This window comes from Mirounga leonina, unplaced genomic scaffold (genome assembly GCF_011800145.1).
Source record: "Mirounga leonina isolate KUSES-001 unplaced genomic scaffold, KU_Mleo_1.0 Mir_115, whole genome shotgun sequence".
Lineage (NCBI taxonomy): Eukaryota > Metazoa > Chordata > Mammalia > Carnivora > Phocidae > Mirounga > Mirounga leonina.
Genome location: NW_023270268.1, coordinates 53,437,991 through 53,464,233, shown reverse-complemented (window position 1 = coordinate 53,464,233; position 26,243 = coordinate 53,437,991). Strand labels below are relative to the sequence as shown.

At 38.2% G+C, this 26,243-nt stretch overlaps 1 protein-coding gene across 4 annotated transcripts in view; it reads left to right on the top strand.

Moving 5' to 3' along the window:
• Positions 1-13,537, top strand: part of IFT80 (intraflagellar transport 80) — a 124,467-nt gene extending 110,930 nt beyond the window's left edge. For all 4 annotated transcript variants that reach the window (XM_034998132.1, XM_034998165.1, XM_034998140.1 and 1 more), the window contains 2 exons: positions 4,614-4,737; positions 13,086-13,537. In XM_034998132.1, the coding sequence (XP_034854023.1) occupies positions 4,614-4,737; positions 13,086-13,196 (235 nt within the window). In that variant the 3' untranslated portion in view covers positions 13,197-13,537. The remainder of the gene's footprint in view (positions 1-4,613; positions 4,738-13,085) is intronic.
• The last annotated feature ends 12,706 nt before the right edge of the window (positions 13,538-26,243 follow it).

Sequence of the window (26,243 nt, the reverse complement as noted above, 5' to 3'; positions counted from 1 at the left end):
TCTAAACTTGTGATTGATTAGAAGTTGAGGTGTGAAGAAGAAAAAAGAGCCTAGGATGTCTCCTGAATTTCTGATTTCAATAACTAGGTAGATGATGGTACTATTAGCAGATCTGGAAGGGAATATAGTAAATTCAGTGTTAGGCATGTTGGATTTAAAATATTTGTGAAGAGATAGATATGTGATATTAGTTGATTAATGAACCCGGAGCTCATGAGAAAGATTTGAACTGGGGATGTAGATTTAGGAGTCATCAGCAAATGGATGGCAAGTAAAACCAGAAGAATGGACACAATTGCTTGGGAAATGTGTGGAGTGAGAAGACATCAACTACATTTATGGGGTGGGTGAAAGAAGAAAAATCTGCTGAAAGATTGGGATGAAGCAGTCAGACTGGCAGAGAGAAGCAGAGCCATGAGAGGTTTGTGATGCTAAGGAAGAAAGGCTGTAGGATTTGAAATGAGGAGTGCTCAGTAGTAGCCTTCTCCTCGCATTAGGCTTTGACACAGATTGCTTTCTGAAAGAGTGGCGTGCTGCTCTTCTCTATGACATAGGAGGTTTCTCCCCTCATTCTCTCAGTTATGTGTCCCTCGGTGAAAAAGCCTGTAGGATTTATACACACCTGAAATTACTATGTTATAAAATTGGCATGCTGATTTTTCCAGGTTTGAAATGTCTTTCATTATCTTTGTCTCTCTCGACCCCTACCCACCCTACCATTTTTTTAAAAAGCAGATCCCAGTCATCAAATCACTTTATCTGTAAATATTTCAGTATGTATCTCAAGGTTTTTAAAAATCTAGCCACAGTACCATGGTCACACTTTAAAGAGTTAACAATAATTCTATTCAGTGTTCTTATTTCTCTGATTGTCTCATAAATGTTTTGTTTTGTTGTTTGTTTGGTTGGTTCAGGATCCAAAGAAGGTCCATACATTATGATTGATTGATATGTTCTCAAGCTTCTTTTAATCTATAGGTTTTCCTCTTTCTTGTGTTTTCTTGTAATTTTCCCACTGCAGAGACTGGGTCAATAGAGTTTCCCATAGTCTGGATTTTGTTGATTACATCTTTGTGGTGTCATTTGACATGTTCCTTTGCCCCTTGGATTAGCCATAAATTGTTGTTGAATCTAGAAACTTGATTAGATTCAGGTTTAACTTTTTTTTTCCTTTTGGTAAGGCTCAATCAGAGGTGGTGTTCAATATATTTTCACAGTGACTGGTTGCCTATCTTTTTCTGTTATTAGCAGCCACTGATGATCATTGCCCAGATCCATTAATTAATTAGAATTCTAGGAAGATAGAATTTAAGTATTGGATAACAAATGTATTATGTTGCTTTTAAGATCCCTGAATTTCTATATTTGTTTAAGTCCTTTAGAAGGGAACAGATTTCATATTGGTTTTTTTTTTTAAGATTTTATTTATTTATTTGAGAGAGAGAATGAGAGAGAGAGAGAGCCTGAGAAGGGGGAGGGTCAGAGGGAGAAGCAGACTCCCTGCTGAGCAGGGAGTCCGATGCGGGACTCGATCCCGGGACTCCAGGATCATGACCTGAGCCGAAGGCAGTGGCTTAACCAACTGAGCCACCCAGGCGCCTCAGATTTCATATTGTTAATATGTGTTATTCCATTTGAGAAGCACAGTTCTGCTGGTTTGTGCTTCTGTCATTCATATTTGAATTTGAAAATTACCTGCAACTGGGCACCTGGGTGGCTTAGATGGTTAAGTGCCTTCGGCTCAGGTCATGATCCTGGGGTCCTGGGATCGAGACCCACATCAGGCTCCCGGCTCAGCAGGGAGTCTGCTTCTCCTTCTCTCTCTGCCTCTCCCCAGCTCATGCTCTCTCTCTCTCTGTATCTCTCTGTCTCAAACGAATAAATAAAATCTTTAAAAAAAGAAAAAAGAAAAAGGAAAATTACCTGCAAACTAATAGGTTACAGCCCTTGAAGAGTTGTAGGTAAGCAAGTCATCTATGTGATGTTCACTTTGGACATTTGGTGGTAGTCTGTTCTCAAAAATTGAAGTTAAGAGAAGTAGAAACTTTATGTAAGTATTAATAAAAAATAATTTCTCTACTTCTACCAGTTATATAAAGTGATTTTGCTTCATTCAAGTTATGTAAAAGATCATATTTTGAAGTTATAAAATCTTTTTATATAACTTCCTTCTATTTTAAATCAGAGAGGATACATGGATTTATTCCAGCCCCATAATCTAATGTCACATTTGTTTGGTTGCCAAATAACCATTTTAAAGCTAGAGACATGCTGTTCCCATAACCCTTATATAATTGGAATGAATTCCTTCTCTGTGTGATAAACATTTTTTACCCAGTGTATGCTTTTAGAGAACATTTAAAATAGCACATATAATTTGAATGTTTACCTTTAGCTATTGCTCTTCAATCAGATAATGCATATTTTATAATAATAATGACTATCATATAGATAATACTTAGCATCTAGTATCTAAATGCAGTATTAGACATCAATTCTGTTCTTTCTACATAATTAAATGTACTGATGTTCCATAACAAATTATCTCTTTGGAGATAATTTTCTTTCTGAAAAGTCCCAACCCAGAATAGATGCTTACGTATTCCCCACTTGGAATACTTCTGGTTTTGCACAACAAAAATTCCTTCTCCAATTGTGTTCAGTCATAAAAAAGGAACAGGAAATGGCATATTTCAGGTGCCAAAGGGCTGGTTCACCAGAGTCTCCACTCACACAACCACACTGGAGTCAGAGCCTTAAGGATATATAAAGGGTGATATGGGACAGGATTAGAAGGATTAAAGCATCTTTACTTCTATTTCTCATATTTTGAGCCTCTGTGATTTGGTTTTTGCCTTCTTGCATTTCACTTTTTTTCCTCTATGTTGCAGTACTTCTGCATTCTTTTCTATGTATCCTCTTTTTCTCTGAAAGACTTAAAGTCATAGGGGAATGAGGGAACTTTGTGAGGAGTTTGCGATGGATAGTAAATACTGATCCTTGGAGTTAGCCATATGGTTTATGTAAATATATTTTGATAAGAAATCATTGTGCTGAATTTCGGCATTATCATTTGTATTACACATGACTTATATTCGTAATTTTTATATTAAGTCTTTAATATTTTTCTCAGTTGTCTACCAATTGTCAATTAATGCACAGGGCATATCTAAAATACTTATTAGAGTGACTATTTAGGTCAAACCAAAGCATACTAAGAATGAAACAGATTGTCCTACTGAAGGGTCACATGTTGCAAAAAATCTAGTCAGTAGTCAGTATTGTCTAAAAGAATTGATTTACAATAGTTGGCTCTGATAAATAAATCAGGACTGGCCTATTCAGAAGTCATATGTCATATTAGAAAGCAAGGAAACTTGAAAAAGAATGTGCTTTAACATCATACTTAAAAACGAGATTACAGGGCACCTGGGGTGGCTCAGTCGGTTGAGCATTTGCCTTCGGCTCAGGTCATGATCCTGGAGTCCTGGTTTGAGGCCCACGTTGGGCTCCCCGCTCAGTGGGAGTCTGCTTCTCCCTCTGACCCTCCTCCCTTTCGTGCTCTCTCTCACTCACTCTGTCTCTCTCTAATAAATAAAATATTTTTAAAAAACAAGATTACCGTAAACAGTGTAGGAGAGCTATACTGTACTGGATTTTTCTGATTCAACTAATATGAGTTATGCACAGGATCATGGGCTGAGATGCTGTCCAAAACCTACATACACAAATAGGCTAAGAACTGAGGATTAATCTTTTCATTTCCCTCCAAATTATCAATATATAGATTTTATGTCTTTGCTATTATACCACTGATTTCAGTAATTCATTTAGTTCTTGCCTGCTATTTAAATAAAATATTACCTTAAAAATAACTTAGTTATATTGATATATATTAATTGGATTATAAAATTTAAATGACTATTAACTTTTTCTAAGAATCAAATGGCAAAAGGCGTTTTGTCAGATTTTTATTATCTACAAATTTTAGTTTTATAATATTTTAAATTTGCTGTATTATAACATAAAGGATATCAGTATTTAATTGAATATTGAGCAGAATAAACTTAGACTTTAGATAAATAAATTCTAGAACAGAATGAATTATAGACTTAAAAAAATGGTCAAGATAGTTAAGCCACTTACATAGGGGGTAAGTTCATTCATTTGAATTTTATTATGATTTCAATGAATTTTTCAGGGAACATTGACCATACATATACTCTGGAGTACTCACCAAAGAGAAATGAAACCCAGATTTCCCTTCAATAAATGGATAGGTTGTGGAAGAGACAGACTCATAAATAATAATTATAATATACTGTAAGCAGTGCTGTAGGAATAATAGTATGCGTAAAATGTTAGGGAACACAGATAAGAAAATGGTCATTTATTTCTACAAAGGAAGTTGGTCAGGGGGAAGAGATCATGTTTGATCTGAACCTTGAAGTGTAAGTAGGAATTTGCAAGATGGGTGAGGTAGGGAATGGTGTTCCATATTGAGGGATGAGTGGGGAGGGACCAACACAGACCATTTGTTCCACTCTCTTATCCCAAAATTCTATGAGGCTAATACAAGCAGTGCTGGTAATCTGTTTTGTTTCTCATTATAGGGCACTTGAATTGGCTGTAAAATACAAAACACATGTTGATACAGTTCTTGCTTACCGTCAGAAGTTTTTGGAGACATTTGGTAAACAGGAAACTAATAAACGATACTTGCAGTATGCAGAAGGTGTAAGTATTATACAGTATTTTATGATAATGTATATGCTTTATAAGTATACATATTTATCTTAATAAGACAAAATTGGAATAATTCATACCATAATCTCCAAAAAATAACTTTTTGCCTTATGATATTACAGTCTTATTTTGACTCTATAATTATACTACTGATTTTTTTCTGGAATCTTAAAGCCATGTGTTTTTTTGTGTTTTTTTTTTAAGATTTTATTTATTTATTTGAGAGGGAGTGAGAGAGACAGAGCACAAGCAGGGGGAGGGGCAGAGGGAGAAGCAGACTCCCCCCACTGAGCAGGGAGCCAGCCGCAGGGCTTGATCCCAGGACTCCAGGATCGCGACCTGAGCTGAGGGCAGACGCTTAACCAACTGAGCCACCAGGCCCCTTAAAGCCATGTTTTGATTAACTCAAGTCTGTTTTCATTATATTTAATTTGTATTAAAGTTGGGTGCTAATTGATATTTTTATATAAACAATATAAATGGCTGGGATAAAGGTTTCTAACTCCTGAATTTCCTCTTCCACCAGCTGCCCATTCTGCTCCAGGGGAAATACATAAACACCTAGGGCATTGGCCAGAAAATGGATACTTTGTCACTTTGCAAAATTCTAGGGAGCTAGTTTGCACCTGGAGAAGGGCCTCGCCCAGGGAGACTTCACTGCCTAGAACCAAAGAAGGCTAAACCTTTGCCTTTCAAATCCCTACCCGAATCTCAGGTTTCATCACTGTAATTAGAAGAAAATCATTCCAGTATATAGCAGCCCACAAGGAGAGGTGGAGCAGTTTGCCCAAGTGCCTAGAGCAGGACTATTGTTAGCCACCTGCTTAGATCCACCTAGGCTCAGACTACAGAAATAAATAGTTCATCTCTAGCCATGCAGACTCAAGAGCCTTGTAATCCCAAGACAGGGGCAGCCTTGCTCCAAATTCTGTGAACCAGTTGATTTGCTTAGCCTTTTATTCATTCATTTATTCAAAAAAATGTTTACGAGTGCTCACTCTGGGCCAGGTACTATGCTGGATGCTGAGTCAGATATGACTTCTGTTTTTGTGGAGCTTGTACATGATGTGGGAGTGCTGCTTCTTGGAGACAGAATAAAATGGAATGTTCTGACCTGTCCTAAAGAACAGGGTAAATTAGATGAGTCCTGGGAAGAAGAACAAAGGTAGGGAGAAGGTATCTACAATTTCTACTAAAGCCAACATCATCCATTTGCCATATGACTTGAGAAACTCAGTCTTTTCCCTGTTATATAGGTTAAAACACAGTTCTTCCCTACTATGAGTCATTCACCTGTGAGTCTCCTTTACTGTTCACACAGAACACTTCACTTCTGATCACCTAATGTGTGGAGGTTTTTTCCCATGCTGACAAGCAATTCTCCAACACCAGCTGGGTGTCCTACAATTTAACTCAACTCTGACACTATCTACCTGGAGATAGCATCAGATTCCACAGGTAGAGGGCTCAGTCCCACAAGATTGCACCCCACCGCCATCAGATGCCGGTTGCAAGCCCAGGTTATCACCTGTGCTTCTGACTGACCAGTTATAGATCAGAGATCCCAGTAACCCCCGCCTTAGGTTTCAGATGCCAGTCACAAGTCCAGGTTGTTAGCTGCACTTCTTACTGACTGGCTATAAATCAGAGGTCCCATGTCCCCTTTGTTTGATTAATTTGCTAGAGTAACTCACAGAACTAAGGGAAACATTTACTTATGTTTATTTAAAACATAAATTTATTAAAGGACACAGATGAACAACCAGATGAAAAGATACTTAGGGCAAGGTTTGGGAAGGCCCTAACCTCAGGAGCTCCTATCTCTTTGGAGTTGGGATGTGTCACCCTCCCAGTGTGGATGTGTTCACTAACCCGGAAGCCCTTTGAAACCTGTATTTTGGAATTTTATGGAGGCTTCATCACATAGATGTGATAGATCATTAACTCCATTTTCAGTACTTCTCCTTTCTCAAGAGGTTGAGGGGCAGGACTGAAAATTCCTAGCTTCTAATCATGGCTTGGTCTTTCTGGTGACCAGCCCTCATGCAGGAGCCATTCAAGGACTTATCTGGAGTTGTCTCTCTCTTTTTTTTTTTTTTTAAAGATTTTATTCATTTATTTAAGAGAAAGAGAGAGTGAGAGAAAGAGAGTGCAAGCAGTGGGGGGAGGGGCAGAGGGAGAAGCAGACTCCCAAGGAGCAGGGAGCCCGAAGCGGTCCTTGATCCCAGAACCCCAGGATAATGACCCGAGCTGAAGGCAGGCGCTTAACCAACTGAGCCACCCAGGCGCCCTGGAGTTGTCTCTTTAAAAGAAAAGATGCTCCTTTCACTCAGGAAATTACAAAGGTTTCAGGAACCCTGTGTCAGGAAGCAAGGTCAAAGACTACATATTAGAACAAAAGATGCTCCTAGTGCTCTTATCCCTTAGGAAATTACAAGAGTTTCAGGAGTTCTCTGCCAGGAACTGGGAGCAGAAACCAATATATATATTTTCTATTATCTCACACCATATTTAAAATACTGAGTGTCGTGATCTACATTTTTGCACTTCAAAACAGTTGCAAGGTAGTAAAGCCTTTGGGGCCATTCTTAGAGTTTCTGGATGCAATTTCAACATCTGGATCTGGGATAGACATGAGTTGTCTATTTCTTGGTAGGAAGCAGTGTATTTTTTTTAAAGATTTCATTTATTTGAGAGAGAGAGAGAGAGCATGAGCGGGGGGGAGGGGCAATGGGAGAGGGAGAAGCAGACTTCCCGCTGAGCAGGGAGCCCGACGACATGAGGCTCAATCCCAGGACTCCCAGATCCTGACCTGAGCCGAAGGCAGACGCTTAACTAACTGAGCCACCCGGGTGCCCAGAAAGGGGTGTATTTTATAGATGCTCCACAGACTTTTTGTTTCATTTGGAACTTCAGTCCTGAAAATGAATCCTCTGAGAGTTTGGGCTGTGAGAGCTTACTCTACTATTGGGACAAACTCAGGGTCCCTGGGACCTCCGAGGACTACACTCTAATTCACAGAATATGACAGTAGCCACCACCACTACAGTGCTAAGCAGCCCAGAGAATCACCGATCACTTGATCTTTTTATCATAGTTTTGAAAATATGATGATATGTTAAAACTGAGCACCCACGTTAAATTTACTTTATTGCATAATTTTTAAGCAGATTCATCCTACTCTGTTTCGTCTTCATTATCCTTGCCATTAATATTTTTTTCAGTATTTTCACATTAGGTGCTTTGGAGGACATAGAAAATATAATTCTTACCTTCAAATTTTTAATTATTATAATTTATATTATAAAGATTGCATTATAATTAAAATTATATTTTAGAGAGCAAAAACTTAACATTTTTATCTTCTTTCTTATTATCTATGTATTCAACTGTTACCAAATGTAATACATCAATCACAAGAGTGGCAGAAATCTTCCAAATGAGATAACTAGAACAACCTGACTTTTTGTTATTTTGAGGGCTTTTTTTTTTTTAACCCTGAAACTATATAGGTTACCTTGACTCCCCATGGTCCTATGTTCTAGTATCCTCCTTTTTTTCCTCATTAATGTAATTTGGAAGCTAACTAGAAATTACAAAGTAGTATTTTTTTTTTTTAAAGATTTTATTTATTCATTTGAGAGAGAATGAGATAGAGAGAGCATGAGAGGGAAGAGGGTCAGAGGGAGAAGCAGACTCTCCGCTGAGCAGGGAGCCCGATGCGGGACTCGATCCTGGGACTCCAGGATCATGACCTGAGCCGAAGGCAGTCGCTTAACCAACTGAGCCACCCAGGCGCCCTACAAAGTAGTATGTTAAGATGAAAATTATTTTTAAAAATTTCCCACTATTTATCTAAGCCAAAATTTTGATTATATAAACTTTTTAGTTGAGAATTAAGAGTTAAATAGAGATCATTTTTAAAAACTGAGAAATTAGGGGTGCCTGGGTGGCTCAATCAGTTGAACATCTGACTCTTGTTTTCAGCTCAGGTCCTGATCTCAGGGTCATAAGATCGAGCCCCACAACAGGCTCCTCACTGAACATGGAGCCTGCTTGAGATTCTTTCTCTCCCTCTCCCCCTCCCCACTCTCACTTTCTCTGTCTCTCTCACACACACACAAAATAAATAAATCTTTTTTAAAAAACTGAGAAATTTGTTCTGGATATGTGGTGAATTCTGGTGGGCTCACAATGCATAATGTGAAACCTTTTAAGTGAAAAGTTTCATATACATTTGTCTTTATGAGCTCTGAAATGTTATTTGGGCATTTCTAGTTTAAAATATGGAAACCTGGGATTTATACAAGATGGACTGTCTTCTAAGACCCCAACTAGAGTCATTATACCTGGTCTACAGCAGTGTTCAGTAAATATTTGTAAAATAATTTGCAATTCTGGCAAATAAAATTCACTCTACCGAATATATTCTATACAAGAAGAAAAGTAGAAAAACCAGGAAATGTTTAAAACATTATTCCAGGAGAGAGAAAACAGTGGAAATACAAACAAACCAACAGCTTGGGAGCAGAATTTCAGAAAGTAGAGAATTTTGAAGAAGAGCCAATACTGTAGTTCAGACAAACCACTTTAGGCATAGCTACTACTTAAGCTCTTTTGCAGGTTTTAAGTCCTTATAATCTTATGAGGTCCTGAGACACAAAACCTAAGAGAAATTGTTAGGTGATAGCTCATCTGCTAGGTAGTTACCTTTTATTCATTCAATATTTATTGAGCACTTTTGGCAGACAATGTACTCCCCTTGCTACTTTGAATATAAAAGTAAACATGGCAGACACTGACCAGGTAGGAGATTACTATAATAGTTCCACCAGGAGATGGAAAGGGTAAGATTAATGTAAGAAAAAAAATCAGTTGTAAAATCGAGAGAACATTGTGCTTGGGGGTGGGAGGAGAGGTGGTTAAGTTGACTAGGCAAGACATTTGAGAACAACTTCATTTCTAGCGTGGGTGACAGTAGATGGGGAGGGATACCATTATCTAGATAAGGAACATGAGAATATACAAGTTTTAGACCTTTTGAGTTTGAATACATGAAAATATACATTTTTTTGTTTGAAGTCCCTGTGGGGTATCCAGATGGAGATATCTAATGGGCAATTGGAAATATAATTGTGAACATTGAAGGAGTAATCAGGACGTGATAAATAAATTTATGGTCATGACCCATGTAGGCATAGTTGAAGCTATGTGAGTTGGTATGATCTCCTAGGGAAAGTATAAAAAAGTTGTGGTTGGAACGCTGGTGCATATTAACAGTTAAGAGGTTGTTTAGGGAAAAGATACAGGAGAAAAAAAGACTGGGAAGAACATTTAGAAAGGAGACCAAATCAGAAGAGAATGGTATACAGTCTGAGAGATTTTTCAAAGAGCTGTGGTCAACAAGGTCCAGGGAATGCTTCTACATCAGGACCTTTTTCTTCCTTTTGTCATCATGCTCTTCCCCAGATATACCCATGGACTCACTTGTCTCTTGTAGGTCTTCACGTCAGCTTCTCAGGGAGGCCTTTTCTTACCACTCTATTTGAAACACAATACCCATTCCCCCCCCACTCCACCCCTGGCATTCACTGTTTCCCTTCCCTGTTTTCAGAACTCTTGCCACTTCTCACGTTTTAATATATTTTTATATCTTCCACTGTTATCTTTGCTTATCTTTCTATGAAGCCTGTGATTTTTATCTTTTTGTTCACTGCTGAATCCTTGCACCTAGAACAATCCTTGGCATATAGTAAGCACTAAATATTTGTTGAAGGAGTCATTGAATCATATATAGGATGAAGACTAAAAATACTTGATGGTGGCATTAGTGAAAAGTGTATGCAGTGGAGTAGGAACACGTTACATTACAGTGCTCTGGGGAGAAAATGAGAATCAGGAATGAGAAGAAGAGTGAGGGTGGTAGTTTGCAGGGAGACAGAATTGAGGGGGAAGGATGATAAGGAACAGCCAGTGAAGAGGAGGAAATTGAATGTGTAAGTGAGAACTGAAGGCAGATGTCCCAGTGGAGTGGAAGAAGATGGGATTGGGGACATATGTGAAGAGGTTGGCCTGAGACGGAAGGGAAAGAGCCAGAGATGGATACAGATGTAGGTAAGTTTGTGTGAAGAAGGAAACTAAGTGAATTCATGTCTGATGGTCATTGTAGTCTCCGCAAAGAGGAAGCTGATTTTCAGCCGAGAGTAAGAGAGATAGAGGATGGAAAGCCATTTGGTATGATTTTGAAATTACTTCTATGTGAATAAGAAGAATTTACCAGGGACTAGAATAAGAAGTGCCAGATAGTACTGACACTACCTATAATAGAAAAAGATGTGTCTTCGTGTAGAAGTCAGTCACTTGAAAGCTGTCATGAGTACATCCTTATCTAAAACCCACTAGTAAAAATACTCTAAGAACTAAATTATCAGTAGAACACTATTCTAAAACTGGATTAATGCCAGAGTGGAAGTGAAACGTTTATTTTCAATAGGATAGCTATCAACTGACACCCTCATCTGTACTGTAACAAGTGACTAATATAGATGCCATCAATTTGCTTGATGGACTTCTGGTGCAACAGAGCAAGTGTTGTGTAGGGCACGGTCAATATATGGTTTTATTGTGATGGATTAGGTCAGTCTAAGGCTGCAAGAAGGCCAAGGCATTAATCATGTTTTGTCTTTCTTTTTGCAAATGTTTTGTTAGACTTAGAAATGAGTGTTTTGCCATTTAAAAATATCAAGTTCTGGCCTGATTGAAAAATGAGTCTTTCAAATTATCTAATATTTGTTCTGCCTTTCAGTGAGCTGTCACTTCCATCTTACCACACATTCATCTTCTATGAGTAAGAGGGATTCTTTTAATTCATCTATTTTACACATTATAGGCAAGTATATAGAATTATCTTTTTAAAAAAGTGACCAAAATATCCACAAATTACTGTACAAAAATTTAGTTGAAGGATATTGGAATAAAAAAGAACCACATACTTAATTCCATCAACTTTCAGCACAAAATAAAAGAGGCATGGGGGCGCCTGGGTGGCTCAGTTAAGCTCTGACTCTTGATTTCGGCTCAGGTCATGATCTCAAGGTGTGGGATGGGCCTGCTTCTAGCTCCACGCTCAGTGGGGAGTCTGTTTGAGATTCTCTCTCTCCCTCTGCCTTTGCCCCGGCCCCCGTGCGCGCTCTCTCTCAAATAAATCTTAAAAAAAAAAAAAAAAAAAGAGGCATGAAGTCCTGATAAGGTTAAATTAATCTCCCAGTTACTTGAAAGAAATCTGCTCAGGGCAGCATGTAGTACCTCAGTCTGGATTAATACTTACCTCACTCAGTTCCCCTATATGGAGGTGGAAACCAGTTCACTTTTTGCTCAGTCTCAGGAGTTTGGGTTTATTTCATTGTAAATCAGAGTTAATTTAATCTAGGCCCCAATTTTTCTGTGTCTTTCCTGAGAGAACACACATTCCTAAAGTAGTGACCTCTAAACTTTTTTAAACAGTAGAATGCTTTTTCCTAAAGAAATTGTTCATAGAACTCAGAGAAGAGTCCATTGCTAACACCTAGTGTAATGAGCTTAGGGGAAAGGCAGGGCAGGGAGCACTGCATCATGGATCAAAGGGAAGGAACAGGGGTGCCTGGCTGACTCTTGATCTCCCAGTTGTGAGCTTGAGCCTCATGTTGGGCATAGAGATCTAAAAAAAAAGGAAAGGAAACGAGAATGGTACCAGTTTTTGTGATTATTTTTGTGTGTCCCCCAGCCTTGCTTACCCACTGCGCTTCCTTTAATATCTTTTTGTCATTGTCTAAACCATCCCAATGTCTATATTACTTTACAAGTTGTTGCAAAGCAGCCAGTTTTTCAGAGTATGCTCAGGAGAAGCGAATGCTCCTATATCCTTTCTCAGAGCTAGGCTTCTACTGGAAACCTCAGTATATAAGAGGTAAGGCGCTAACCCATTTGAAACATGGCCTCATGGTGAGGACCCTGTCCATTTTCCCCCTTGTTTCACCTTCTCCTTCCTGGCCCTGAGGCACCTGTGCAGAATCCTAAGACTCCATGGGACTCTTTAGATGTACCTTTTATAAATAGCTACAACTAGATTTTGGTCTTTTGAATCATAATGAGAGTCTTTGCTTTTTATTGTGGTAATTGCTCCGTTTGGTCTTATTCTTAAAGGTATTTTTTTAGCATTATTTCATAACCTGTCTTTCATGCTCTCTTTTTCGCTAGTGATTTAGAAACCATCATTCTATTTTTCTTTGCTCTTGGTTACCTTGAATTAAGCAAAATATGGTATAAAATATAAGTATGTTTCTTCTTTTCTTCTTTTGCAGCTCCAAATAGATTGGGAGAAAATCAGAGCCAAAATTGAGATGGAAATTACTAAAGAACGAGAGCGATCATCAACCAGCCAGTCCAGCAAGAATATAGGTCTGAGGCACTAAATTTCTTGCTTACCTCAAAGAATTTTTACCTTTTGAAACTAATTCTGATTAATCAAGGATAATCATATTTTCAATGCTAAAAAAAAAAACAGACTCTTTAAGTATAAGCACTTGCTGTGTATTTAAAACTAAAAGTACATTCAGAAAGACTAATCACAAAATAATTGATGTAATTTCATCTTTTATATATTTTAGTCCAATAATTACAAAATATTCCTATATGTTTATTATACACCTATGTAGTATTGCTAACATTCCAGTTTTTTGTCCATTATTTTATCCCTGAATCTTCAGCATGAACAAATATTAATTCTGATAATAAAACATTGGACTCTTTAAAATGTATGTTATCATTAATTTTTATTCAACCTCTAAATTGTAAGATGTTCCAAAAGTTTATTTATATAAGAAAAATACATGAGGGTGGATTTATGAAAATGTGTGTATATATATATGTGTGTGTGTGTATATATATATATTTATACATCAATGTTCATAGCAGGATTATGCACAGTAGCAAAAACATGGACAAAAAAGATGTCTATCAACAGATGAATGGATAAACAAAATGTAGTGTAGACATTCAGTGGAATATTATTCAGCCTTTAAAAAGAAGGAAATTCTGACACATGCTACAACATGGATGAACCTTGAAAATATTGTGCTAAGTGAAATAAGCCAGACTATTGTATGACCCCACTTATATGAGGTGCCTACAATAGGGAAGTTCATTGAGACAGAAGAAATAGTGGTTGCCAGGCACTGGAGGGGAGTTGGAAATGGGGCATTATTGTTTAATGAGTACAGAATTCCTGTTTGGGATGAATGAGTTCTGGAAATGGACAGTGGTGATGGTTGCACAGCATTGTGAATATAGTTAATGCCACTGAATCGTACACTTAAAAATGGTTAAAGTGGTAAATTTTGTTATATATATATATCTTACAATTTTTTAGACATATATCTAGGATGGACAAGAAATATTTTCCTCATTCCTCCTTGACTTGAGAATGTTCAGGCGTTAGGTCCTGGAGTCTGAATTTGTGAAAATCTTAAATGATAAACCTTTTTGACTACCTTAATTCAGTATGTCCTAAAATTATTGCCACAAAAGCTTTTGAACATTAACACAAATACTCCTTAGAAAATCCTCCATGAAGTAAATTTTGGAAAGGTAGATTATGGACTGAGTGTATGCGTATGTATTGGAAAGTGACTACCTCTCTCACTCCCATTTTAATGAATATATCTAGATTTCTTTTATGAAAATGTTTCTGTCTTTTTAATGTATTTCTTTTCTTTTTTGGAATGTTGAAATATTCTGTTCTTCATCCAGATGCTGGGTGTAAGAGTGAGTTCAGTTTGTGAAATATGATTGAGCAGTTTACTTATAAGTTGTACTTATTTATATGTTTTACATTATGTTATATTCCAATAAAAAGTTTAAAAAGAAAAATGGTTAAAAGGGTAAATTTTATATTTATTTTACTACAATTTAAAAAGTTAATATAACGAAATATGTCTGCATTCTAACAATTCTGATACCAACAAGGTGTTCTACAATTCAGTTCTGATACTACCCAGAGTTAGCGTCAGGTCCCACGAACTAGAGGACAGGATCCCTAACTAGTTGCTAGCCACATGCGGGGACCCCAGGATAGCCACACTTGTGACTTGGCTGCAGATTTGGGGATTCCTACCATGCCCCCTTTAGGTTTGATAGTTCACTAGAATGACTCACTGAACTCACTGAAATGCTTTACTACAACTACAACTACAATTTCATTATAAACGTGCAACTCAGGAGCAGCCAAGTAGAAGAGATGCATAGAGCAAGGTCCAGGAGAAAGGAGAGGTCTGGGGGGAAAGCGGGGTGGCACAGAGCTTCCATGCGCTCTCTTCATGGAATCCAGGACCATCATTCTCCCCGCACGGTAATGTGCTCACCAACCAGGAAGCTCTCATAGGCCTTGCTGTCCTGAATTTTTTTTTATCAGGGTTTTATTACATGGGTATAATTGATTAAATCACTGGCCACGTGATTGAACTCTTCCTCTCCCTGGAGGTCAGGTGGCTGAGCCCTCCAACCATGTGGTTATTCTGCTGACCAGTCCTCATGCTGAAGCTATCTAACCACCATCACACACACACACACACACACAGTCACCTCATTAGCACAACAAAGATCCTATCACTAAGGAGATTCAAAGGGTTTTGGAAGCTCTGTACCAGACACCCCCTATACACCTCATCTCAAACCAGATATATTCATTATGTCACAGGTTATCCCCTGGTCTTTGACCATGGGATCTTTTATGGCAAGGTACATACCTGACTGAGCATAAAAGATACAGCAACATTTAGAAGAGTCAATGTGGGGTAAGGATAGGAAGCTATTAATCAATTTCCCAATACATTTGATTATCAATATCAGTATTATCTTTTCAACAATGCCAGTGTGTAATAGCATATCACATTATCATAGACATAACCTGAAAAATAAGAGTCAAAAGATATTGGCACATTACTAGAATCCCATCCAGTCTCTAATAATTAGTCCAATCATCATCATATCCTAGGACCAGAATGTCTCTCAGAGTGAGGGCACTTAGGGTTGCAGGCTTCCTTCCCTTAATCTTGTCAAGTTCCAAAAGCAGGAGTGGTCTCAGCTTCACACTTTCAGGCATCTGGTATAATTGAGCTAAAGGACAATCTCATCTCTTGCTCTGAGCTTCTTGCCAAGCGTTAATATTGGAATTTTCTCATTGCATAACAAATTTATTCATTCCTTTATTTTTAGCCACTATTCCTCCTCTCCATCTATATCCAAACCTTTTCACCTTAGGTTCAGCCACTGTGCTGGTCTAGGTTGCAAGCAACAATACAAGTCTAGCAAGTGCCTCCCCCTTAGTCTACTCCCATTCATGTAGGGTAGGGTTATACACGCACAGACCTAGTGGGCTATTTCCACCCACAGGCGATATAGTTTATGCATTGTTAGCCCCCAAAATTGCCAGATAGAGTGAAAGCACAGCCCACCCATTAGGCCCTTAGGAATTCTGACAAATATTTTAAAACAGTTTGTTGCTTAGGAATCATTCCTTCTTCAAGCACTATAGTTGCAGCCGCGGCCCACGAACCACGGCACCAGGCAGGAAAAAGAAAGTTAAGGTGATGTGGGAAAGGAAAAAAAAGTATAGTTGTTGTACCAGCATCCTCCCCCACCCCTTGACCCCAGATCCAGAACAGTGGGAACACTCTCCTAGCCCCTCATGTTGAGCGTGAGCACACACTCATGAAGGCATGTAAGCCAGCCCTTCTTGTCTCTATCCCCCCCCCCCCCCCACCATTTAGACAACCAATGTTTGATTGCCTGTTCTAATTCTTTACCAAAGTACTGCCCTGAGGAAGATACAGTAGTCCCCCTTTATCTGCGGTGTTCATTTCCACAATTGGAAATTGTGGGCCCATCTGCAGTCTCTAAATCTCTCTTGCTGGCAGACAGAACAGTTCCTGTTGGCATTTCGTGCCTCTGCAGGTGCAAAAAGAATATGTCTAGATTCAACCCCTCTGCATTGTTTCAGTCCACTCGCTTCATTAACCCAGTGGCCACCTCAGGTGAGCACACCTGGGTATCTGCTTGTCAATTCCAATCATCTTCTGATGCTGGAAGGGGGTTCTGATGGGCATTGACATGGCCTACTTGAAGGCACCCTTCAGGTTCCCATAGTGATTTCCATAGGGCCGTGCCCCGGAAGGGCACCCTTTTAATAGGCCAGTCTTCCACTGCCTTTCTGCCTGACCATATGGCCGGGCCATTGGCCACTGCCTATGAGTAGGTCAGGGTCCAGACAGAAGGGTAAACAGCATGCAGTGCAGCTCACCGAGCCAATTTGTTTTACCTTTTTCAATCAGAGTGGTGGCCTTCCAACCCAGTGTCGTGTGTTCATGTTGAAACTGCCATCCATAAGCCAAGCCGCTGTTTGTTGGTCTGTTGGGAGCTGTTTACAGGCACTGTCCGAATGATGCTAGAATCCTGCAGCTCCTCACATGGTTCCAGAGTCATTCCTGGGGAAGCGAGTCGACCTGCTCATGAACATGCTGTGTAACTCCGTGCGTTGTCCTGGTGGTGTGTTCCTGCACACACCATTTCTGTTCTATTACAGAACTGCCCTCCTCGTTAGAGCGTTTCTCTGACATCACCCAAGATATCCTTACTTCATGTTTTTCAGTCAGAGGCAGTTTCAATTAATGTCTCATAGCAAGCTAGTAATTGCTTCTCCAAATGGAAATTGCTTTGTCCAGAGTTCTAGTAGCTGTCACGGGGAGGTGCTCACAGACTTTTGTCATAAGCCCCAGTCTACACTCCATATGTGGCTATTGTGCAGAGGTTTTGTCCATACCAGCACTCTAGCCTCTGTTCTATATTGCATGGGCCTGAGCAATCTTCATTCCCATTTAGCATGTCTAATGACTATGGCTTGAAGGAAGGATTTACATGCCTTCTATTTTACAGTGCTGTTATTTTCCCCAGTCAGACACAATATCCATTCCCATAATTCATTCAGGTAAGAGTCATAACCACTTCACATAAAGCTTGTTCAAATATATCAGTTTTTGTCCAGACTGTCACCTTAATCCCACCAACTCTTGGATTCCTCTGCCCTCTCCTCTCCATCATTCTCCCAGCATATCAATGTGTTTATCAGCCAGGAAGGCTCTCCCAGTCTCAATGTCCCAGGTTTTGTTGTGGTTGTTACTGTTTTAAATCAGAGTTTTATTACACAGGCACTCTTGATAAAATCACTGGCCTTGGGGCGCCTGGGTGGCTCAGTCGTTAAGTGTCTGCCTTCGGCTCAGGTCATGATCCCAGGGTCCTGGGATAGAGCCCCGCATCGGGCTCCCTGCTCGGCAGGGAGTCTGCTTCTCCCTCTCCCACTCCCCCTGCTTGTGCTCCCTCTCTCGCTGTGTCCCTCTCTGTCAAATAAACAAAATCTTAAAAAAAAAAAAATCACTGGCCCTGTGATTCATCTCTAGCCTTTGTCTTCTCCCTGGAGGCCAGGTGGCTGAAGGGTCTAGCCCTCTAATCACCTGGCTGCTTTTTCTAGTAACTAGCACCCACCCTGGAGCTACTAAAGGCTCCTAGAGTCACTTTATTAGCATAACACACTCCCATCTCTCAAATTCCAAGGGCTTTGGAAGCTCTGTGCCAAAAACCAGGGACAAAGACCAGAGATACTCTTTATTGTATCACAACATCACTTTCACAGTCATACTGAATGTGTATTTATGTTCTTTTGTCTTACACTTTAAAAAAAAATCTATTATAGAAGCTTCTTGGTTAGTTTAAACTAATAATTTAATACATTTTAGGGGATTTGATCTAATTTAGTGCTTTTTTTATGTATATATAAATATTTTGTATATTTCATAACCATCAAATGAAGAAGATTGTTTATACAGAATGCGTGGGGTCTGGCCCCTTTACAGATGAGTGATATTTTGGGGGCATGATGATCCCTCCAAAAATGCTTTGGCACAGAGACTGTGGTACATGGAACATAAGTTATAATAAATGAAATATGGAACATAAGTTACAATAAAAAATAAGCAAGTCTTAAAGCAAACATATTTTAGAAAATGGTTTACTATAGCAAACAGTTACCAGGAGTATCAGTGGAAGAATATCTTCAAATATCTGTCATTTTGTACTTATAGAAAATACATTCATTTCTGAAAACGTATGCTACATAAATCCTGTTTAAATACCTCAAACATATTTTTCTTGTCAATTCTTATACTGAAAAAGATCAGAATTTACAAGGTCTACTGTATAAAAAGGTAATATCCATAATAAAAATATATGGATTTTTTATTTGTTTTGCAGATTTCTTGATCTGCAGATAGAATTGTAGCAAAATCACTTGTCAGATTTCTTTGAACACCATCTGCAGAAGCCGAAGAGAAGGTGATGAAGCAATTCTTTTTTTTAAAGAGACCCATCTTTACCTTCCCCTTGCCCACAGCCTATATATTATCAGTATCTCCTGCTCAGTGGTCAATGACCTTTGGGCCAAAAAATTTATGATTTTCACAGCCTTATATTGCCTGTGACAAAGTCATTTTCTCATTCTGTCTGCTTTCCTCTAAAGCTACTCTGTCCCCACAACTTGGCCTGAGCTGCTGGAGGACATCTCTCTCTGGCCATCATATGCTCACCATGCACTGTGTGTAATTTTTAAAATGTAGTGATTTCTAACACACATGATTTCAAAACAATTTAGAGCAATTCAACTTTTCAGAGGTTTCTGGATGTTCTAGATGATTGAAAATGCTCTTCTAGTCTAATAACTTCTACTGTAAAGTAACATTCATATTAAAATATTTAATTGGAGAAACACTTTATAATTCTTTGGAAATAAGGCGAGTATAAAGTGGCTGTAAGCTTATCTCCCATTTTTGAGCTAGCCAGAGGCCGCAGGACCAGTCACAGCTACAAAAACTAACCCCAGGGGCGCCTGGGTGGCTCAGTTGGTTAAGCAACTGCCTTCGGCTCAGGTCATGATCCTGGAGTCCCGGGACTGAGTCCCGCATTGGGCTCCCTGCTCAGCGGGGAGCCTGCTTCTCCCTCTGACCCTCCCCCCTCTCATGTACTCTCTCTCATTCTCACTCTCTCAAATAAATAAATAAAATCTTAAAAAAAAAAAAACAAACCCAGATCCTGCCTTGTTATTAAAAGGATTTTGAATTCTGAAAATAAAATAAAATAAAAAATAAAATAATAAAATAGGGTGTAAAGGGAGGTGTCACTGAGAAGGCGCAATTTGAGCAAACACTTCAAGGAAGTAATGTTCAGTTTAAATATCTGCCAAATAACATATAGGAAAACCATCAAATAAAATTCCTATTCTATGAGCTTATGTTATCCTTCTTTAACATAATTTAAAAATGTGCTAGTCTATAAAAGTAATTCTGCATGGTTTTGACATTAATAGTATCAAATCATATATCACATGGCTTACCCGTGAATAGAATTTATTTACATAGTCATAATAATGTAAACACTGAATATTTATCTAACCATATTATAATTATTCAGGCCCATAATCCCATATCTGAAAACCTTGGGCCAAATATGTTTCAGAATTCAAATTTGTGGGATGCCTGGGTGGCTCAGTCAGTTAAGCATCTGCCTTCAGCTCAGGTCATGATCTCAGGGTCCTGGGATTGAGTCCCGCACCAGGTTCCTTGCTCAGCAGGGAGCCTGCTTCTCCCTCTGCCTGCCGCTCCCCCTGCTTATTCTCTCTCTCTCTCTCTGACGAATAAATAAGTAAAATCTTAAAAATAATTCAAATTTGTTTAAGAAACACAATGGATATTCAAAAATTTTTGTAATACTGAAAATAGATAGTTTATTACAGAACATCCCTAGAAGGGTCTTAGCTATCACTCCCTAATCAAACATATCAATATTTCCGCAGCTCAATATGAATATTTACATTAAGCAATAAAAATTAGAAGTAGTTTCTCATCCGTTTTACTGCCAAATGAGTTCAGGCTGTGTGAATTATGAAACAATGTTTTGGATCTAGAATTGGGGATATGGGATTCTGGGTTTATTTTGGAGGAATTTGGTACGTATGTTGGAGGGGAATAAATGGAAGGTAAAAAAAGAAGAAAAATCTTCATTTTTTTCATAGTGGAAAGGCAATAAATAATGCCAAAAAACAAAAACAAAAAAATCAGGAAATAATAAACATGCTATTTAGTGATGTGGCAATAAGTAGCAAGAGAGCCAGCTAAAAGAGCTGGAAGTGGCTGCTTCTAGGAAGAGAGAGGGACAATGAGAAGAAGGAGCTTAGTCCTGCTGTTTTTCACAGCAGTTCTCATGGAACTATTTGTCTACTTAAATCTGTGCATGTATAACTTTGACAAAAACAGAAATGGACTCTTAAATAGTGACTAAGAGAAAGTAGGCAAACCCTGTATCTAACAAAAGACTTGCACCAGAATATCTAAAGAACTATCAAATCGGAATGTAAAAAACAAACAATTCAATTAGAAAATGGGCAAAAGATATGAACAGACATTTTACCAAAGAGGATATACAGATGGCAAATAATGCACATGAAAAGTGTTCAACATCTTAGTCATGAGGGAAATGCAAATTGAAACTTCAACAATCAGAATGGCTAAAATAAAAACTGGTGATAAACACCAAATGCTGGCAAGGATGCAGAGAAACTGGATCACTCATATACTGCTGGTAGGAACATAAAATGTTACAGCCACTAACAGAAGGAGTATGGCAGTTTCTTGCAGACTAAACATGCACAAACCACATAACCTAGCAATTACAGTCTTGGGCGCTTATCCCAGAGAAATGAAAACTTATGTTCATGCAAAAGGCTGTACACAAATGTTCATAGTAGCTCAACTCATAATAGCCAAGAACTGAAAACAATGCAGAGATGTTTCGGTGGGTGAATGGTTTAACAAACTGTGATACATCCTTATCATGAAATACTATTCAATAGTTAAAACTATTGCTACACACAACAACTTGGGTAAATCTGTACGGAATTATGCTGATCGATCTCAAAAGGTTATTTACTGTATGATTCCATTTATATAATGTTCTTAAAATAACAAAATATAGAGATGGAAAACAGATTAGTGGATGTTAGGAGTTAAGGATTACCTGGAGAGGGTGCATGTGGCTATAAAGCTATAAAGGGTGGCATGAGGATCTCTGTAAAAATGGAACCATCCTGTACCTTGATTGTGGTGGTGGTTACACGAACCTACACATGTGATAAGATTGCACAGAAACAAAAACCTTTGGTGCAAAATAGTATTATATATATTTACTATGAATACATCTCTATGTAGTAAAGATATGCAGAGAATATTCTGAAAGGATACTCACCACATAGTGGTTAAATCTCAAGTTGAAGGAGTGGGCAGGGATTGAGGGTGGGTGTGTTAGGGGGGATTTTGTTGTAATGTTTTCTTTTTCTTTTTCTTTTTTTTAAAGATTTTATTTATTTATTTGAGACAGAGAGAATGAGAGAGACAGAGAGCACATGAGAGGGGGGAGGGTCAGAGGGAGAAGCAGGCTCCCTGTAATGTTTTCTTTTTAAAAGGAAGATGTATTTGTTATTACCTGAGTAATTAAAAATTTAAACAAAAAAGGACTGGAAGATCTATACATTTGTTGGAATATCTCAGTATAGTGGCATAAAATATGGGTTTTAAAACAGAATTTTCTCCTATGTGTCTGTGCGCATTTATTCGTAATATGCTTTTATTCTTTTTTTTCATTTAATGACATTATATCATGGATGTTTTCCCAAATTAATAATGTCTTAGCACATCATTTTAAAAGCTACAGAATGGGGGCGCCTGGGTAGTGCAGTCAGTTAAGTGTAAAACTCTTGGTTTCAGCTCAGGTCTGATCTCAGGGTCATGAGATGGAGCCCCACATCGGGCTCCGAACTCATTGTGGAGTCTACTTGAGTTTCTCTCTCCCTCTTCCTCTGCCCCTCGCCCCTGTGGTCTCTCTCTCTCTCTCTCACTGAGATAAAGAAAGAAATGTTTTTTAAAAAGCTGCAGAAAGTCTCTTTGTATGATGGAGCAGAATTTACTTAACCAGTGTCCTCCTATTAGAGAATTACGGAGTTTTCAATACTTCACTGTTAGAGCAGTGCTTCAAAGGGTATCTCTTGCAATCAGATCTTTTCACAGGACCTTGATTATTTCCATGGGATAGATTCTCAGTGGGAGAATTGCTGAATCAAAGCTATGCATATTTTAAGGCTTTTGGTAAGTACTAAAGTTCTGCTTCTGACAGATTCTGGAATTCAGAGGCTCCTCCAAAGCTCAATGCAGAAAACCCCTTCATGGCCTCAAAGTTAGCCTTGACCCTTCTTTTTCAAATCCATTTGCAGTGATAATGCCAACCACCTCATACATAGATTGTACTCGGTGCGAGGCTCTATGAGTTTTACCCTTTGATGTACTACGTCTAGCTTCCTTTTCAGAAGAAGAAATTGAGGCACGAAGAAGTTAAACAATTCAACTGAAATTACAGCCCTAATAAGCAATGGATCTGGGGTTATGAGCCTCAACGACCTGGTCCACTGCTTCTTTGGAAGTGTTTTTTTTTTTTTTTAATTGAGATATAATTGACATATAATGTTGTATTAGGTTTAGGTGTACAACATAATGATTTGTTATTTGTATATATTGTGAAATGATCACCACAATAGGTCTAGTTAACATCCATCACCATATATAGTTATAAAAATTTTTTTCTTGCAATGAGAATTTTTAAGATCTGCTCTCTTAGCAACTTTCAAATATACAAAGCACTATTATGAACTATAGTCACCATGCTTATTTATCTTACAACTGGAAGTTTGTATCCTTTGACCACCTTCACCCATTTCATTCCCCCCTCCCCGACTCTGGCCACCACTAATTTTTCTCCATATTTATGAGTTTGTCTTTTTTAGGATTGCATGTAAGTGAGGTCATACAGTATTCATCTTTGTCTCATCTATTTCATTTAGCACAATGCCCTAAAGTTCCATCCACATTATCACAAATGGCAGGATTTCCTTCTTTATGGCTGAATAATATTCCATCATATATATATACACCCCAATTTCCTTATCCATTCATCTGTTATTTCTATGTCTTGGCTATTGTAAATAATGCTGCAATGAACATGGAAGGGCAGATATTTTTTCAAGATAGTGATTTCATTTCTTTTGGATAAATACCCTCAAGTGGAATTGCTTGATCATATGGTAGTTCTATTTTTAATTTTTTGAGGAGACTCCATACTGTTTTCCACAGTGGCTGTACAAATTTACATTCCCATCAGTGCACAAGGGTTCCCTTTTCTCCATATCCTCCATAACCAACTCTTGTTATTTCTTGTCATTCTGATAATAGCTATTCTAACAGGTGTGAGGTGAGATCTCATTGTGGTTTTGATTTGTATTCCCCTGATGATCAGTGGTCTTGAGCACCTTTTCATGTACCTGTGGGCTATTTGTAAGCCTTCTTTGGAAAAATGTCTGTTCAGGTCCTCTGCCCATTCTTAAAATAGGATTTTTTTTTTTTTTCTATTGACTAGTAGGAGTTCTTTTTATGCTTTGGATATTAACTGCTTAGCAGATATATTATTTACCAATATTTTCCCATTCTGTAGGCTGCCTTTTCATTTTGTTGATTATTTTCTTTGCTGTACAGAAAGAAGCTTTTTATTTTTTTATTTTTTTTCAAGATTTTTTTTAAAAATTCATTTGAGACAGAGAGATACAGAGAGAGAGAGAGCATGAGCAGGGGGAGTAGCAGAGGGAGAGGGAGAAGCAGGCTCTCCGCTGAGCAGGGAGCCGGATGTGGGACTCGATCCCAGGACCCTGGGATCATGACCTGAGCCGAAGGCAGACGCTTAACCATCTGAGCCACCCAGGCGCCCAGAAAGAAGCTTTCTAGTTTGATATAGTCCCACTTATGGATTTTTGCTTTTGTTGACTTTGCTTTTGGTGTCAAATCCAAAAAATCATTGCCTAAACCTATGTCTAGGTGCACAACCCCTATGTTTTCTTCCAAGAGTTTTATAGTTTCAGGTCTTATGTTCAAGTCTTTAATCCATTTGAGTTATATTTATGTATGGTCTAAGATAGTGGTCCAGTTTCATTCTTTTGCATGTAGCATGTTTCTAGTTTTCCCAACACCCTTTACTGAAGAGACTGTCCTTTCTCCATTGCATATTTTGGGCTCCTTTGTCATAAATTAATTGACCATATATATGTGGCTTTATTTCTGGGCTCTCTATTCTGTTGCATTGACCTACGTGTCTGTTTTTATGTCAATACCATGCTGTTTTGATTATTATAGCTTTATAATATAGTTCGAAATTAGAAAGTGTGATACCTCCAGCTTTGTTCTTCTTTCTCAAGATTGCTTTTGCTATTTAGGTCTTTTATGATTCCATACAAATTTTAGGATTTTTTTGTTTTTTTTTTTCTATGAAAAATGACATTGGAATTTTATAGGGGTTGCATTGAATCATTGTTTTGGATAAAATTAACATTTTAACAATATTGGTTTTTCCAATCTATGAGCACAGAATATCATTTCATTTATTTGTGTCTTTTCAATTTCTTTCACCAAGTCTTAGTTTTCAGTGTACAGATCTTTCACTTCTTTCATTAAATTCCTAGATATTTTATTCTTTTTGATGCAATTATGAGATTTTCTTAATCTCTCTGATAGTTCATTATTAGTGTATATAATTTTTGTATATTGATTTTGTTTCCTTCAACTTTACTGTTTATTAGATCTAACAGTTTTGTGGGTTATTTTTGGTAGAGTCTTTAGGGTCGCTGTTTATGTTTAAATATAATTTTTGTAATTTAAAAAAGCAACAAAATGGCTTTTAGAACACTTGGGGGATGGGGCGCCTGGGTGGCTCAGTCGTACAGCGTCTGCCTTCGGCTCAGGTCATGATCCCAGGGTCCTGGGATCGAGCCCAGCATCGGGCTCCCTGCTCGGCGGGAAGCCTGCTTTTCCTTCTCCCACTCCCCCTGCTTGTGTTCCCTCTCTAGCTGTGTCTCTCTCTGTCAAACAAATAAATAAAATCTTTAAAAAAAAAACAAAACACTTGAGGGAAATAACATTTATGGTGAAATATTTGAAAGTTATATAGTCATCCATCCCTCTAGAATATAACCTATTTTGGGATTAGACCAAAGCATTAGGAGTTAAGAGTTACTGTACTACATCATTTAGACTCCTTGAAAAATTGTACTGAGCTACAATATTATGCCTATAGTGAGGATCTAATGTTCATAAGCCTTATGGAACATATTTAGTGTAAAAATGGTTGAATATGTTATTCTTAACATTACAGTGTCTTTTTTTTTAGTAAGCTCTATGCACAATGTGAACTCACACCCCCCGAGATCAAGAGTCACATATTCTGACTGAGCAGCCAGGCGCCACTACAGTGTTTTCTTTATGAGAACTCAG